Source organism: Lepidochelys olivacea (assembly GCF_965140295.1).
Source record: "Lepidochelys olivacea isolate rLepOli2 genome assembly, chromosome: 10".
Classification (NCBI taxonomy): domain Eukaryota; kingdom Metazoa; phylum Chordata; order Testudines; family Cheloniidae; genus Lepidochelys; species Lepidochelys olivacea.
The window spans coordinates 81,464,415-81,482,102 of NC_140420.1; the positions used below are offsets into that span (position 1 = coordinate 81,464,415).

General features: G+C 46.3%; 1 protein-coding gene across 1 annotated transcript in view; it reads right to left on the bottom strand.

The window, feature by feature from the left end:
* Nucleotides 1–17,688, bottom strand: part of ITGA11 (integrin subunit alpha 11) — a 152,668-nt gene that overhangs the window by 57,373 nt on the left and 77,607 nt on the right. The window contains exons 9-14 of the mRNA XM_084640476.1: nt 17,252–17,417; nt 16,400–16,470; nt 12,009–12,153; nt 8,882–9,030; nt 4,806–4,946; nt 93–296 (exon numbers count right to left, since the gene is read on the bottom strand). Coding sequence (XP_084496602.1) covers nt 93–296; nt 4,806–4,946; nt 8,882–9,030; nt 12,009–12,153; nt 16,400–16,470; nt 17,252–17,417 — 876 coding nt within the window. The remainder of the gene's footprint in view (nt 1–92; nt 297–4,805; nt 4,947–8,881; nt 9,031–12,008; nt 12,154–16,399; nt 16,471–17,251; nt 17,418–17,688) is intronic.

The window sequence follows — 17,688 nt, forward strand, 5'->3', positions numbered from 1 at the left end:
AAATATACCACTCTCAGGGGCCCTAAAGTGGGAGAAAATCACAATTCTTCAAATTCACTGGTGGGGAAACCATGGGACAAGGGAAACCATACCTGCTTATACATCTTCAGGAGACTTTCTTTGAAGCCGTGAAAGATATATATTGCTCCTTGGTGGTCATCTTCCAAAGGAGCACCAATGACAACATCATTGTAGGAGTCTTGATTCAGATCAGGGACGGAGGCAATGCAAGAGCCAAACCTAGAATTCTGGTAGCTCTGCAAATCTTTCAGAGCTCCGTTGAAAACAAACTGGTCCTTCAAAGGGGAAGGAGAAACAGCAATGAAGATGGAGGAATAAAAAATCCCAAATCACGACACAACCAATCAACCAACTCCCTAAAAACCCACAGAACGAAACCCCCCCCCCAACCTAAATAGTGATTGTACTCCACAAAGGGAGATGAGCCAGAAAATCCATGACTAGGGGATTTGTTATTGCTATTGACTTCATGTGGAAGGACGGTGCACAGTATAAAAGCCCTAGGTAGATAGAAAGAATGGTTCAGTGGTTAGAGCAGTAGCCCAAGACTTGGGAGACACGTGTTCAATTTTCTGCTCTAACACAGATTTTCTATGTGACCTTGGACAAGTCACTTTGTCACCCTGTGCCTCAGTTCCCCATCTGTTAAATGGGGATAATAGCAGGAGTGGTGTGAGGTGAAAAGATCTCAAAGATCGTGAGGTGCTCAGATAGTAGTGAGGGGGGCCACGTACATACCTAAGCTAAGAAAGAAAGAAAGAAAGAAAGAAAGAGTGCCACAGAGATGGCTGCCCCTTGTAACTAAGAACACCAAGCATTATGGACTCCTGGTCAGAACAGAGAATCAGGACCCCTGGATTCTTGTTTTGGCCCAACCAAACATTGGCTCCAACATCTTGGTAAGCCATTTAGATTCTTTTTACCTCAGCTGACTGATCTATAAAATAGGGGCAAGATCACCTACCTTCCTCATAGGGGTGTTGTAAAGCTTAATTCATTAATATCTGTCAGGTGCTTTGAGATCTTTTCTGCACATACAAATATTATTCTGTATCTATATGGCTGTAAGATCTGCTCATCTTGAGGCAAACTCTGCCCCCTGTTCTGCTGTGAGAGGGACGCAGCATTTCAGAAGCATGGGCATGTGCTCACCCACTGTGTACAACAGAGCCCTGCATGCTGGGGGCTCATTTCAGCCCTGTGCACTGTGGTTTTTTGGGGTCAGGGTGGGGCTGGGGACTCCACAGCTGGGCAGATCCCTGGATATTGCAGCCTGTGAGCCTGGGGTGGAAGGTGTAAGCAAAGGCTGGCTCCAGCTCTGAATGTTTTTGCATTTCATTGCAAATTCAAAACAGGTGCTGTGGTCATCAAATTTCGGAGTGACAGCCCATTTCAAGCAAAACTGCACCGTGAAAACAAGCAGCATTGCCAAATTGCTGATTTCATTAACGTTCCCCAAAAATAAAAATACCACGGGCACAAAAGCAAGTCAAGAAAATTGTGTGAATATTTTGCCTGAAATTTCCCCTGCAATTTCCCAGAGCCTGACTTGTCAGATTAGTTCTGTTTATTTACTCGGCATTACTGCTATTATTTCAGTTTTAGGCACCCCCATTGCTGTGGCCACTAGCGACGCTGTTTGCATTAAAAAAGGAAATCAACTGGCCATATTGCACAAACCTCTATCAAACAACCCAACCTAAGGTAAGATGTCTCAACCCAGAGCCAAGGAAATATGGGCCCAACAGGTGAGCCTTGAATGGGGTCTTGAAACCCAGCTACTTCAGGCATTTGATGGAGAGTGAGAGAGAACGACTTCAGTTGCCAGGAACCCTCCCGTCGGTAATGCCCAATCTCCACTTTTCAAGAGTTAAAATCTAGGGACAGTGCCTCTGTTTATAGTCGTCACTGAGCAGGAAGTGCACATGGCTTTTTTTGGGAGCCGAGGACATTTGTTACAAAATCCTCCTAACCAATTATTTACTGGCTTCCCTATGTCATAAACCAAAAGCAAACTGAGACCAAAAGGAGTTTTTCAAGTGTTGTTTTCAAATGTAACATTCCTCCTGGAGGTTACATAAAGTCACCACGCATATGCGACACTTCCTGCTAATCGTAGTTTGGGTTTATGGAAATAATGCAACATTTGCTACTGTGCGTCTCTGAACAGAAATCATCAGCTTTCCCGCTAACAGGTACATATCTCATCCTGAACAGCGCTTCCCTGTTTACTGTACTCAAGACGTACTCAGTGCCAATGTGGGAGATCTAATGTTACCATTGCATTGCCAATAAAAAACAGACTGAGCTTACAGCTTTTTTCAGCGCTGCCAAGATTTTAAATCTTGTGAAAGCTACAAGGATGTCCAAGAAAGAGGAGGAGGAGTAGGAGAAGGCCTGGCTCTTCCTTTGTATGGAGACTATTTTTGGTCATTACCTCAGAGAGTTTGGAATCCTAGAGGAAATCATAACAGAGGTAGTGCAATCTGCAAACAATTTCCCAAACAAGGAAGACAGCATAATTCTGAAATGTTATTAGAAGAACCTTTCCCACAACGAAGCAACAAGGAACCAGCAAATGCCACCGCGAAGGCTCACATTGATGTCTTTTTTCCCTTTCTCATTCAATTACATGCTTGAATAATTGGATAAAAGGTTTGCTTGAGATTGTGAAACACCCATTGCTACAGGCAAAGTTCTGCAACCAAATACACATGTGGAAAAGCAGCACACAGCCTCTGAGATGCTAAGCGTCCTCATAGAGGTGTTGAGTGCCGTCAACTGCCAGCATCACGGCATTTGTATTTTCCTCTCAGGCACCTGGTATCAGGTGATACCAGAGCCCTAACGCCCAAAAACCCTGGCCCAGCACCAATCACTTCCTCATTAATGATGAGACGGCTCAGTCCCTTCCTCCTAGCCTATACCATTGCAATCTTTGAGCGTGCCCCGCACGTTACAGGCCAAGACTGAACAGGCTCTGATGGAAAGTCCCATAATATTTAAAAGGTTCTACAGAAACAAAATGGGATTTAAGTCTAGAAACATGGAGTCTGTACAGAATGCGATCCTTTTTCTAGCTCATTGGAACCCTTGTTACCATCTGAACAATCATATGGCTTCCACTGCAGGCATATCATTTTCTGTTAAAATCTATAGGATGATTTAAAAGAAGAAAAGAAAACTTTTCATTCTTTATTGGATTCTGTAGGGCTTTTCCATAAGGGCAGGGCAGCACCCTTTGAGAGGCACCAGGACTCTGGGAATGAGAAAATGCTGACAAGGCAGAAGAAATGCCATCCATGTTCCATGGGGCCATCCTTAAGACACTGGGAGCAGGAGATGGTCTGGCAAAAAGACCCTAGTGCCCCAGGGGCCTGATAAAAAACCCACTGAAGAAATGGGAGTCTTTCCCTGGATTAAAATGGGGTTTCGATCAGGACCCAGACGCCTATCCCCAGAGTGTGAGCTGGACAAATGGGCCAGTAGCCAGAAGACACGTTTTCCAAAGGGAAAGGCAATCCAACTTCTGGTATTGCCGTCCTCAAGGTCTGTGAATATGTTTGGAAGGACGATGGTTGAAAGGGACCCTGGGACAATACAGCTGCACTTTAGTATAGTCTAGATTCCCTTCACTGGCATCAGAAAACCAGGATGGTTTATAAACAAGGAAAAGAGGCAAACTCGCTCAAAGTCTAGTAGCAGCCACAGCTGAGAAGGGCTTGCAAGTTCTGTGTCTCCTTTGGATTGTGACAAAAGTTGCCAGGTGATCTTTGAAGGCAACTTGGCTGCACTTCTGGACAAGCCGGATATGCATGTGCCATGGCCCTGCATCCAGCCTGGGATACCCGCTCGGTATTTTTGGCAAGACTGCCGAATGGGACACCATGTGCAATGTGCTACCTACTTTGAGGGCCCAATCTACCTCTCCATTCATCCATCTGAGCAGAACAGGTGCCCTTGGAAGTTTGTCTGGCCAAGCAGAGCTGCACCCTGTCTGTTTCTCGGAATGGAAAAAGCACCTCTGTCCAGCTGAGCAGAGAGGACACCTTTGCCTGTCTTAGGGTACATGTAGGTATATCTACACAGAAGCTCAGGTAGACATATCCGCACTAGCTCTGATTGAACTAGTGCACTAAATCCAGCAGTGTAGCCATGGCGGATGGGCTAGCCACCTGACTACAGTCCTGTCCGAGCTCCTAGGTAGTTACTTGGGTGGCTAGCCTGAGCCACCAGCCGTGCTGCCCCAGTTACGCTGCTAGTTTCAGCTGGCTAATGACATGAAAGCTACTGCATGTTTCTTGACCTGAGCTGGAAATTACAACTCCAGCTTCAGTGAAGATGGAACCAGAGTGTCCAAGCAGAGCAGACATCTCTGTCCATCAACCTGGCCATCCAGGGAAATTGGGCACTGTCCCTTTGAGCAGAGCCGTCTGTCTGAGCAGAGCTAGGGCTTCTGTCAAGAGCATCGGTCTCTCCGCGGAAGCAGATCGACTGGCTCTGTCTGTGCTCCTCTGCATGCTCTCACACAACTTCCTGGGGATGGGAGTCGTGATGGGAGTGTTCCCCTTGCTGGCATGTTTTCGTTCTCCCACAGGAGCTGCTGCATTGTCCCCTGGAAGACGCCAGACACGGTCTGTACTCACACCCCGGCAGAATGCCCAGGGCAGGGTGAGGACCATGTCAGAGGGTAGCCAAGTTTGAGGAAGGGGAATTGAAATGCAGGGTATTCCAAAGCCTCTTCTGGGGCAGGAGCAGAGATGGAACGATCACAGCTTAATTACCTCTTTTAAAACGTAGACGTACACCTTCCCCCTCTCTCTGCCTTCGCTGAAGTACATGGGGGCACCAATCAACAAAATATCTGTGTTCCCGTCTCCATTAATGTCGATGGAATTTATTTCACTTGCATAGTAGGAGCCAATCTGAAAGAGCCGGAAAGGAGAAAATGGTTGGAATGTAAACGAGAACACCACGTATTCCAACCCTTCCCTGTATTTCTAAGGAATTGAATACCTCAGGGATGACACCCTTGGAGTGAGAGGAATTTTCAGTCTTCTGAACGGAGACACATTAACTTGTTGTCTAGACAGATCTCCAGGAAAAGAATTTGAATGCTATAAGATTAATGATCAGACTCTTTTCCTTTCTCTGGCATTGTTGAGTTCTCTTAGTTTCCTGTCAAACTAGGTTCTGAAGGAGAGATTGTTTAAATGTAGGTATACGTGTATATTTCAGCTGAAAGGTTCCCTCCAAGCCTATGGCATCTTCATTCTTCTGCCCTGCAGAATTCCCTCCCTGTGCAGACTGTATATGCTGGGCGATCGCCCCCGTTCTATCAGACACCCCTTCACTGTTTCTTCCTCAAGCCCCTTTGAATGGATCAGCCCTTTACTGTCAAAGGGAGACCATACGGCCTCTACAGACTCCACACTGAACCAGGGCATGGAATAGAGCAATCCTGGGCCAGGGAGGACCCACCCTGAGCTGGTGCAGGGTATGCACCAGGTGGAAGAATAATTGAAGAGGACACAGGTAGCTCAGGAAAGTGGGCGGGGTGGGGGGAAGGTGCTGCAGGCTACACTAGGAAAGAAGGCTGATGCTGGGAGCTGGGATGGGAGTGACTACAGCTTTGTTAAGCCTGCTCTAGCAGTAGGGATCTTTGCCCCCACAATTTGGGAGCTGAAAGCCCTAAAACAGAGTCCTTTGAACAGGACATTATCGAGTGGAGTCTTCTAAGCCAGCGACCATGCCCCAAACAGAAGAGCGCCAGGGGCATGGTAGGAAGTGTCCCAGGGGCAAGCGTCACTTGGGGTAGATCTATAGCTGGTCTGGACACTTTGTCAAACCCTTAGGGCCCTGGCTTGGGACCTGGTGGAGTGAGTGGGCCTGGGTCTCCCACCTTGTCCCCCTGCTCCTCTATAGCAGTGGAACCCCAATGGGAGGGAGAGGAGAACTCAGGTGGGATCGAGGCCCGCTGCACACCCCTGGACTGGGGCCCCCTCGGGGACGCCTAGGCTAGCAGAAATGGGAATGCTAGTGCAAGACCACTAGGTCAGCTGGTCATCGGACTGACCTGCTACATCATATAACTAGGGATGGATCAAAACTCTGAGTCCAATTCCCCCCCGAAACTTTGGGAAAGCTTGTATCCAGATGGGAATGTTACAGTTTAGGCATGTCTCTATATGGACCACAGACAGAGAGAATTTATGTGGGCAATATTCTGGAATTCTGGGTGCATGAAGCAGTACCATTCACTCTTGCTTTCTGCTCAGGTGCCAGGGATCGGACTGGATTTTTTTTTTGTTTGGAGATGATTAACAGCAGCTTATGTGTAACTATTCTACATGAGCAGAACCAGCCTGGCCATTTTTCTGCTTCTGGGCAAAACTCACACAGGGTGGAGCTTGCTCTGTACAGCATATGCGGCGTATAGGCCTTTCAAAATAAGGCTTCAGTGAAACTTAATGCCTGATACTGGCCCTTTGCAGAGTGGTGAATATCACCCCCGGTATGGAAGTTTCATGCATCCCAGCAGGCCAAGTAGGCTGGGGAGGGAACAATGGTGTCTGATGAATTTCCAGGCCCTGTGTTGGAATAAGAGGGCAGACAGACAACAGAAGGTCCAGCAGATTTATGCAAGGGAGCTGCTTTTAGCATGATACAGAGGCCAGAGGGTGCTCTAAGTCAGAGCCAAAGCTGTGGCATTATATGTAGCATGAGTGTGGAGGTGATGTAAATAAAAAGGAGGCAGAGGGATAAGATAAAAGAGGAAGGTTATTTGGAGAAGAAGGAGGTTGCGAGTCTATTTCGCTGTGCCTGCGTGGGGATAAAAAACCCGCAGCTGGCCCGGGACAGCTGACTCAGGCTCCGGGGGCTGGGGCTCTGGGTCTGAAAAATTTCTGTGGAGACGTTCAGGCTCAGGCTGACCCCTAAGGACCCTGCGAAGGTGGAAGGTCCCCGAACTCGGGCTCCAGCCTGAGCCCGAATGTCTACACAGCCTTTATAGCCCCACAAGCTCAAGCCAGCTGACCCGGGCCTGCCATGGCCCCGCCGCAGGGTTTTTGTGCCTGTGTAGACATCCCCATGGGGTCACTGTCACTGGTCGAGAGAAGCAAGGTCTGACACTCGACCCAGTGACGTCTGTCTGTCTGTCTGTCTGTCTGTCTGTCTGTCATGCGATAACTTCAGAATGCGGCACCGGATCAATTCCAAAATTTCAGGGAATGCTCTAGGCATCAGTGATCAGAACTCTACTGATTCTGGGGGAAAACCAGAAGGAGGAAAACGGGGCCACGGATCCCCTGAAGTCTGGTTGGCAGAGCTAGTACCTTCAACTTCCTCTGGAATGTCTATAGTTCAGAAAAGCCTTTGATGGTGGCTATTAACACTTTCCAGCCCAACAGAACTCCCCTTCTCAGCTCTGCCCCCCTCCACCTCCCAAAGACTTTAACACCCTGGCACCTTGCAAGACTTAGCTCCCAGACACAAAGAACAGTGAGGGGAAGGGAGAGGGCACCGGATCGCACGCAGGGTGGTGGGAAGAATGGGGGAAGAAGGAATGGGGGCACACAGACCCCTAGCATGAGGAAGGGGGTGGGTGAGGTTGTAAGGAGTCCCTGAAGTAGAGGGGGATGGGAGGGTGGCACACAGAGCATGGGTGGGGGAGGGGAATGGAGGTAGGCAAGGAGCCTCTGGTGTGTGCAATGAGCTTAGAGTGACCAGATGTCCTGATGTTATAGGAACAGTCCAGATATTTGGTGCTTTTTCTTATATAGTAAAGGAGGACTTGTGGCACCTTAGAGACTAACCAATTTATTTGAGCATAAGCTTTCGTAATGCATCCGATGAAGTGAGCTGTAGCTCACGAAAGCTTATGCTCAAATAAATTGGTTAGTCTCTAAGGTGCCACAAGTCCTCCTGTTCTTTTTGTGAATACAGACTAACACGGCTGTTACTCTGAAACCTTTCTTATATAGGTGTCTATTACCACCCACCCCGTCCCAATTTTTCACACTTGCTATCTGCTATCACCCTAAATGAGCTTGGCCTGCAGACGCAACACAGGGTGCAACCTTCTAGTAAGTTTTATGCACAGAATAAGATTCTTTCCATATTATACCGCATTTGCTGGTGGGTGGGGTGTGTGTACGTGTACACCGCTGCCCTCTACTGGATAGGTTCCAACCTGCACAATAGTGTGTCAAAGGTCCTGGGTTTGAAACAACTAAAAATAAACCCCTCCTTTTGCTCACACATGTCTGAAATAGAAAGACCTGAGTTCTATCCCTGCTACAGCTGTGGAAGTCAGAGTTGCCAGCACGGTGACAGCCAGGAAATCCCTAGCTGGCGATGGATTTGTTAAAATATCTAGCTTTCATTTCAACATAACAGAGAAGTAATCTGCACAGAGAGGGAGACAAAGACCACAGAGAGAGCACCCAAATCTGTTTCTCCAGAATTCATGGAGGGAACCAGAAGCTACCAATATTGCTTAACTAAATAGTGGTAGGTTTCCACTGAGTGAAGTGGGGAAACGAGCAAATCTCCTGATCAGAAATGTAAAGAATACAGAATAAAATGTAGCGGTTACAGGGCTTTTTAAACCACAAAATGTGTAACAAAGCCTTTGGGCCAGATCTGCAGCTGATGTAAACGGGTGTAACTTTACTGAGGTCAATGGAGTCCATTTACATCAGATGAAGATCTGACCTTTTGCCCATCAGGTCAGATAGATGAGAAATATACATAGGACCTGAGGACTAATGATAACAGCCATATACAGTAATGCATTCAATCAAGCCTATTTCAGAAGTCTGCCCCATAGATCTGAACCATGCATCCCCTTATGTTTTACCTGTTCTCCTTTCAAAGACTGGTGAATAGTTAGGTTTCTGTTGCTGTGCATTGTAAAAATAATTGCTTTCCCAGTGTGGTTGAACCTGGGAGCTCCTGCTACATAAATCCTTCCATGCTTTGGAGACGTCACTGAGGTGACTGTGTAACCTACAAGACATGTACATATAAGGTGAGCACAATCTTTAAATGAAGCTCCAAGCAGCACCAACATGGGAATGACCTCCTGGGCTGAATACTGTACTGAATACATGTAACAAATGACACAGACAAATCTGGATTCCAGAAAGCTGTTAAATTAATTGCACATTGTGTTTTCTAGAAGGAAAATAAGTGTCCTGATTAGATTTTTCCCGTTTGGCTCTGAATAGACAGATGGAACCATAGATTTCAAGGCCAGAAGGGACCATTGTGATCATCTAGTCTGACCTCCTGTATAGCACAGGCCAGAGAACTGCCCCAAAATAGTTCCTAGAGCAGATCTTGTAAAAAAACATCCAGTCTTGATTTAAAAAATTGCCAGGGATGGAGAATCCACCACGGCCCTTGGTAAAATTGTTCCAATGATTAATTATTCTCACTATTAAAAAGTTATGCTGTATTTCCAGTCTGAATTTGTCCACAGCAGTGTTTATCATTTCATTGCTCACTCCACTCTTTGAGTCTCTTCCTTTATTGCAACTTTGTTGGCTGACAATCTGGTTTTGATTTGTTTCAGGCTGCCAACCCAACTCCAGCTGCCTCCCAGATCAGCAAACTGGAAACCAAGAGTTCTCAAAAGATAAAGTCATTCAAACAAACCTGACAACTCTAACCTTATGTTTTGAAGTGCCCAGAATTTATTGTTCAGGCCCTTCATTCCATCTCCTTGATAATTCAGATTACCACAAGGAATTTACAAGGTTTGGTGCTGCTAGCAAGTCGAATGCAGAATAATATTGCAGTAGCCGGTAAGTCCATTACATTTCCTGATAGCCATCTTACTGCACGGTTTACGTAAAATGATACAAACCACAACACTGTATTTGGATACAAAACATTGATGCATGATTCCACGCATCTGAGTATGGTGCTGTATAAGGCATCCTCCCAGCAGAGCACAAACCAGGTCTGAGAAGACTGCACAAGTGTAAAAGAGTGGACTGATATTTGATGCCAAAATAATGAGTGCTATAAAAAGTTGTGACTCCATAGAGAATGTTAGATTCATGAACACTTTAGTAAATAACCCTGCACCTATGACCTGAAAACTCCAGGAGGTCAGTAACTATTGTTAAATATGGATGTGTCCTATATACAAATGGAGAACATGAAACCAGACAAAGGTGCTGAATTATACCCTCCTGAATGATCCAGCTGGATCCCAGTGATTGGCTTTACTTTAGCCACAGAATCTATAACTCTTGTTCTAAACTAATCTACCGTGTGAGCCAGGAAGGCAGGGTTAGATTTCATTAATGAAACTGGTCACACTGTATATTACGGGTACATTTATCAATAGTTTATAAAGGGGTTATAGGTGATTAATATGTTTTAATAAATATTTAGTCAATTGTTATAGAGTCCAATGTATAGGGTGACCAGATGTCCCATTTTCAAAGGGACAGTCCCGTTTTTTGGGACTTTTTCTTATATAGGCGCCTATTACCCCCCCCCCCCCCCACTCCCTGTCCCGTTTGTTCACAGTTGCTATCTGGTCACCCTACCAATGTATCAATAAGGTGTTTATAATCATCCACCCCAGGGGTTTTCAACTTTTTTTTCATCTGTGGACCCCTAAAAAATTCCAAGTGGAGATGCAGACCCCTTTGGAAAGCTTAGACATGATCTGTGGATCACAAATCGACAACCACTGTTCTATGGTAACAATCTTTTGTGGACCCCTTAGACAGTCTGCAGACTCCCAGGAGTCCACGGACCACAGGTTGAAAACCACTGATCTAGCCCATCGGTAGAAGACGTTATTATAATAGTCTGCAACACTTACACTCACGCAAGGCTTATAGCGTCTATTAATCATTTATTAATATGCTTCATACATGTAACCTTGATATAAAGTGTGGCCATGAAATCTATAGATCAGGGTTGGCTGAGTATCAAAGTAATTACACAAGCACCTCCAATGTCTGGTAAATCCCTGTTTAAATGATTACATTGTTCTTGGGCTAGGCAGGTACTTTAGATGTCACCTAGAAAAGAGATAAACTACCCCCAAATGGCTTCCCTATGAATGGCTAAAAGTGACACCTGACAGACAAACAAACAGCATTAGGATGCAAGAGGTACTCGCTAGCCTATTTATCACTATATACGTGTGAGGGGATTGCAGATCACGAAGAAAGACAGGCACGCATTTAGCAGTAATAACAGACTGGGGAGAATTACTGATGAATATTGACGAATATCCCTTATCATTATGGAAGAAGGAGACATATTAGAGACAGTTGAACAGAAATAGGATTTGCAGTCTATACTGAGGCCGCGTCATATGGGATTTGTAGCAGGCTGGAGAGGAAGCTGCACGGAGAAGCATTACCCATGTTTATCAGGGGATACAGCACAGGCTCCCCAGAGCTGGCCTAGGGCAGCCATCAGCCAGTGAGTCCAACCAGCTGCTCTCCCTTTGGCCTCTCTCACACCTTGCACTCATGAAAGGCAGGCTGAGGGTTGTGGCTGCCCCTGAGAGGGGAGTCCAAAGGGTTGGGTGAACAGAGCTGCTGCATCCCTTCCCCAGTCTCATGCACCTGCAAGAGGCCCCTGATAATCTGGCCTGGAGGGACTTTGCTGAAATTTTCACCTGAACACTTTTACATGCAGCAGGTGTGCCCAACAGATACGCTAGTGCCTCCCCCTGCAAGGAAGAGTTTAGTCAAGGGGCGCGTTACATGTTGTCCAGCCCGGGGTATTTCTGGGACTAAAAGCAGCCTGGTGGAGAGTGATTGTGCCACTGATTAGAATTCAGAGCACGCTTAGCAAAGAAGAGGTTTAGGCTGTACAGTGGGGTACTACAGAAACCAGGTAGTAGCTAGATAATGGTAAGACGTTTTGGCCTGGCAGAAATGGTCTAAAAATGGCAAAAATCATGAATTTAGTTTGGGAAACTGACCCGCTCTGTGTGATCTCCTTACCTAGGTATGCTCCATGGTTCTTCAGCTCCTCCGGGAATTCCTGGAGATACGATTCCCTATGAGGAATGACTTTTCCACTGCTGGTTTCTTTAAGCACCGCTCCATTCCAGTCATACGCTCCTACAGCCCCAAGCAAAATCCCGTCCTGCGGGGAACACAAAAGCTTTAGAGCCCTTTGTCATCTGGAACCGTGGGTGCCGAAGGTGGTTTCAGTGCAAACACCAACCAGCTCGTGAATCAAGTCAGACCGAGCAAACGACAGATGGAAACCAGCTGAGATACGAAATCACCCAGCAACAGTGAAGCGGTGCCAAAAAGGGGCTGAACTTGGGCTTGCTTTGAAGATGCATTTGAAGCCTGACCCTGCCTGGCACTGGTGCACCCAAGCGCTAGGTGAGGATCCTGTCTGGAAGCACCAGGGAATCCTACCCTGAACCAATGAGAGCATTTGCGACGTGGCCAGGTTATCCTTCCTGGTAGCAGCAGCTGGCCACAGAAGGGCGTGTCACGGCTTGCCCTACTTGCTGCACTCAGGGCCAAGTCTACTCAGATACACCCATTCTCCACTTCGACCCACCCCCTCTTCTATCCAGTGCACCTGAGAATAAGGCAGTGGGGGCACCAGGAGCTGCAGCTTCATGCCTGCTCGGGGAGAAGGACACCCAATGCTGAACACCGCTACTGCCTGCGTGTCTCTGCCCCCGCATGCCGGAGCGCAGCACCCTGCTGTACCTGGCACAAGGACTTGCAGGATCAAAGCCTGCCACCTTTGTTAAACCTGGCTCATCAAGTGTCCTCATCCCATTGCGCAGACTGCAGAGAGCAAGGAAGCCCGATGGGTCCGAGCTGCTTTATGCTGCTCCAGCAGTCAGCAACCTGCTCTGGGTGTCAATGACTCCGCATCCCTCGAGGGCATGTTGGGGTTGTGCCAGGGGCTGCTCTAAGTTACATCGGGCCTCAAACTGGCCCCCAGCCAGCTTCCAGGATTGGCGAAGCACAAAGGTGACTTAAAGCAACTTTTCTTATCCCCTTTGGGTCCTGTGCCCAGCACAGCAGAGCTGGACCCAGGGATTTGACCCATTATTGACCGAACCCGAACAATCAGCTCTGGAAGTGCTGGTAGCGGCCCTCCGTGCTCAGTCATTTAATAACATGCTGCAGCAGCCAGCCTGTCCTCAGCCCTGCAGAAGTTTAATCATAAGTATGGCTAAAACCAAAGTCTGACTAAGAGCATCCTGATCCAGTGCTAAAAATAATGAAATAAAGCAGCCCTTCAGTGCAATCTCAGTTACCTTTCATTTCACAGCAGATGGCAAACTGGGATTCAAACTTTCCTCAAATAACATCACTGCACTCACTGCAAACAGCAAGGAGTAGATCGCACTGACTTGTGCATCCAGCATGGAAACTCTTCCAGGTTCCCATAGCAAGGAGACCCAGCAGGGAGTGGGGTGATACACAGGCTAAGTAAAACCCGGGCCATGTCCTTGTAGAGATTTAAGGTGGAATTTTCAAGCGAGTCTCAATGACTTAGCAGCACATCCCTTTGCCTTTGAAAGACAATGGGATTGGGCCACTAAACCGCACCAGTGCCCCGGTCCCACCCATGTGCCCTAATCCCGCTCCCAGTAAAATCAATGAGGATTTAGCCAGTGATTTACATGGGAGCCATCACTACTTCAGTTCCACATCTGATTTCGAATTGGCTCCATCCATAACTGTTGACGTCGGGCCCAGGGTGCAGTGTTTGGATGTGAGAGACGGTCAGGTCAGGGTCTGAGTCTAGGTTTTGTGTCAAACTAGGACTACAGTTTTGGTTTGATGGCCCTGAAATCTCCCCATCTGGTCTCCTGAGATTTTGACCCCAAGCACTGGAAATCGCCTTAGATTAGCTGATGTTACCAGAACAGGAAAGCAGGCTCAGTTTTGGATCAGACCTCATACCAAATCCATAATGTCAGATTCAGATAAGGGGATTCAAATGGACTCCCTCGGCTCTGCCACACACAGGTTCAGAAGGAACAGGTGGGGCGGATTCAAGGTTAATTTTTGGGCCCCTCTCTCTGTTTAAAATATTTCTTACCATGTAGAAATGATTATTCCCCTCATGGGACATATCGGCAAATCCTGGTTAAAGCCAGATGTTTGAAATCAATGAGTGTAACAAGAAGAATCTAATTAGTTGTTTTCCCCAATAGGAAATTTATCAGCTTTTTTTGTTGTTGTTGTTAAAGTTTTCCTGAAATTTTAATTTCTAGGCAGTGTATTTATTTGGCTTGATGACTCACTATAGGTTATAGGAAAACCAAGAAAAAGTTATTCCCACAAATCATACTTGTCATTTTCAGAAAGACTGATGAACTTAGCAAGTAAAGCTTCAAGGAAGCAAGTCTCCAAAACATTCACAGAAAAGTATATTTTTAAAACTACTGTAATAATATTTCCAATCAAGCCCTGTCTTTTCAATGACCTTTTCATTTCCAAGAGTCCAACTGATCCTAGCAGCACTGTCTTTTGCACCTTGTCACATGGCATTTCAGTAGTGTACTAGACGTGTTTAGAAAAACATCTAGCATTTAAAAGCAGGTAAGCCACGTGCATTAAATCCAAGTGCCAAGTTAGTGACTGAAATATTCTCAGACGTGCCAACTCCTGCAATCTTTTCAGCTCTGGCAAGACTTCTGAAAAAGTCTGTCCTCAAGCAAACAACAAAGCAAGGCTGAAGTCTGGTTAAAAGCTGTTGATTCTTCTGGGGGAGAAGTAACACTGGCTACAGAGGCAGGTCCTCAGCTACCCTCCTGGCAGTACAGTGGGTGCTGGACAGCAGCTGTTAGCAGGTGCAGAGAAAGGCAGGATGGAAAACAAAGAGAGGAAACAGAGCAGGAGAAAGACATTTTCTGGGTAACATCTGAGATTGTGTCTGCAGTCGTGTTTCCATCGCCAAGTTTATATACAACAAGTGGCCCACATAATACACTGCCTGGTTTAACTGCTCAACCCTGCTCGTGCATTTGGATGGCTGTGAATATTTCAAGCTGGGCTGGGTTTTTAAAGCCAGAACCACCCTCATTTCAGGCTGATCCAAAGTCCACTGAACTTATAGGAACTTAAAGGAAAGGCTCCCACTGACTTCCCTGGGCTTTGGATCAGCCTCTGACTGCAGATGGAGTCTTGGATGCAGCTTGAGCACAATGCATGGCCTTTACTCTCCTGTGTCAAAGGGCCTCCTCCTCTGCTTCCTGTCACATGAAAGGGGCTGGACCCATCCAGAGAAGGAACAATGGCAAGGGGGTCAGACTGTGGCTGGCGTGACACAGGTGGGCAGTGGGAAGCCACCCCCCAACCTGCATCCCTTGTAGAGTGAGGGTCCCTCTGATTAGGCAGCAGTACCCTGTCGAGGTGCAGGTCCCAGCTGGGGAGAGACAGGAATGCCAGAGGCTCTCACAGGGTGAAGAGTACAGCACTAGTCAGATGTGAAAATGCAGGGGACACCGGTAATGCTGCCATGTGAGCTAGCCATTGCAGTGATTGCTCAGACAAACAGCCCACCCTTGGAAAGGAATGGATGCAGGAGGTCTGGGTTCAAATTCTGGGCTCTGCCATAGATTCCCCCTGTGCCCTGGGACAAATCCCTTATGCTTCTGTTGTGAGGATAACAGCAGTTTCTCCCCCTGTCCCCCCACCCTTTGCCTTGTCTATTTCAACTGTCAGCACTAGCTTCTATAAAATGTTTGCTTGCCCATCTCCAGCTAAAGCTAATAACTAATATATATATATATTATTATATAATATATATATATATCCTGAGGCAATTAATTCATTTGCCCTCCCATTTTGAGATGAGAGCAATAAAGATGTTTTACTGTGTTTATAAACATCAGCTAAACATTCTGGAAAGTTGGGACTTCCACCCACGTTCCAGGGAAGAGTCAGATCGGTTCACAGCGCTGATTCCAGCTATCAAGGAACCTGGCACTCACTGCTCCCTTCGGCTTTGCTGGAGTTGTGCCAGGGTAGAATTTGGCTCATCAGCTCCAGAGAGAAATGATTTTCATTTCAATGTTCACCCAACACATTCCTAAAAATCAGTGTGTCAGCTCTTGAATGGCATCTCTTTCCATCAAGAGTGAAATGGAAACACACTGGAAAAATTCGGGACACTTACTCTGGGAGTTAGTATCAATGTACAACAGGAAAAATGGACTCCTCCTCAGGGATCAAGACCTTGAGCTATCTCCAGGCCCTAAGGCACATCAGAGACTTCTGGGCCATGTATTTGCAACTTGGATTCATACACCAAAAAACCAAAAGCCACCATATCTGCTTTCCATAGGACAGTTACCTGCAAAAAAATACTTGAATGGGAGAGAAAAACAAATCTATTCTCTTACTTCCACAATGTGTGATGAAAATCCAGTCTGAGACATTTCAAGTCCAAAGGAGATTTCATTTTTGTTGGTACCTAGAATAAAAAAGAAATGTTTCAATTAAAGCCCTGTCCTAGGGGAGATGGCCAGTTACCGAATGGAATGAGGCACAATGAATTACTACCTCCTCATGTCACTCCAGAACAGGAAAGGCCAATTCCTCAGCTGGTGTAAATTGGTGTAACTTCACTGAAGTCAAGAGAATTCCACCAATTCACACCAGCCAAGGATCTAGCCCAGTGAATAAATATGGCACGTTCTGCCTCTATAGAAGGGCCTCATTTTCTCCCAGGTGTCCATACAGGTTTAGATGATTGCACTTTACATTCCAATATATACTATACACACCCAGAATATGGTGACTTTTGACTGCTTATAACATGGCCAAATCTGAATGGATTTTCATGGGGTCAGACTGACTGCCAGACTACCCCCTGCCAAATTTCAAAAGCCTGCTGGAAGCATTAAACATCTTTGAATAAAGGTTGCAAAGATTTTTTCACAATGGAAAATGTTTGGCAACCTTAATTTGGGAATTGTTGCTGCTCCTCTTGTGTCGGAGGTGCACGCGATGTTCCGTGCACGGAATGTCTTTCAACACATAATTAGACAAATGCAGTTGTTTTAATTTACAAAGTATGATGTTATTAATGTTAGGAAAATGCCCAGCAGACTCCATTCTAGTCAGAAGGTCAAATGTTTGGGTTGGCAAGGCAACACGCAGGTTTATCCTAAAAGTGAAGATGGTCTGTAGGAATATGCAGAAGTTAGAAACACTATAAACCTGTTAGAATGCAGGAAATGTACATCACTCACCTTCCAAACTAAATATCCTCTCTCCCAGTGCATCCACAATATCCTTAAGTGCTGCTTCATCTGTGACATTAAAGAAGTGCTTGTCATCTGGATCACTTGCTATAAATTTTATTTCTTTCAAAAATGCTGATGGATTGATTCCTCTTCTATTATAATACCCCAAAACCTGGATGTGAAAAACAAAAATAAGTCTTCTAATTTTTCCACATAATGGACATAGCGTTCCCAAGATGCCAAGGGCCAGGTTTTCAAAAGGGAAGCCTCCCTCTACAAAGGTGCCATAGACGTCCATAAAATTGGTCCCTGCATTTTGTACTTGCAATTCAATTGCAGGCTGAGATCACGAAGTGAGTGTGACGGGTTCAGTCCCAGAGACCCCCTTGGGACTGTCACCTGACATGCTGAAACTACCTCTGAGCCCGTTTTCCCTGCCAGCT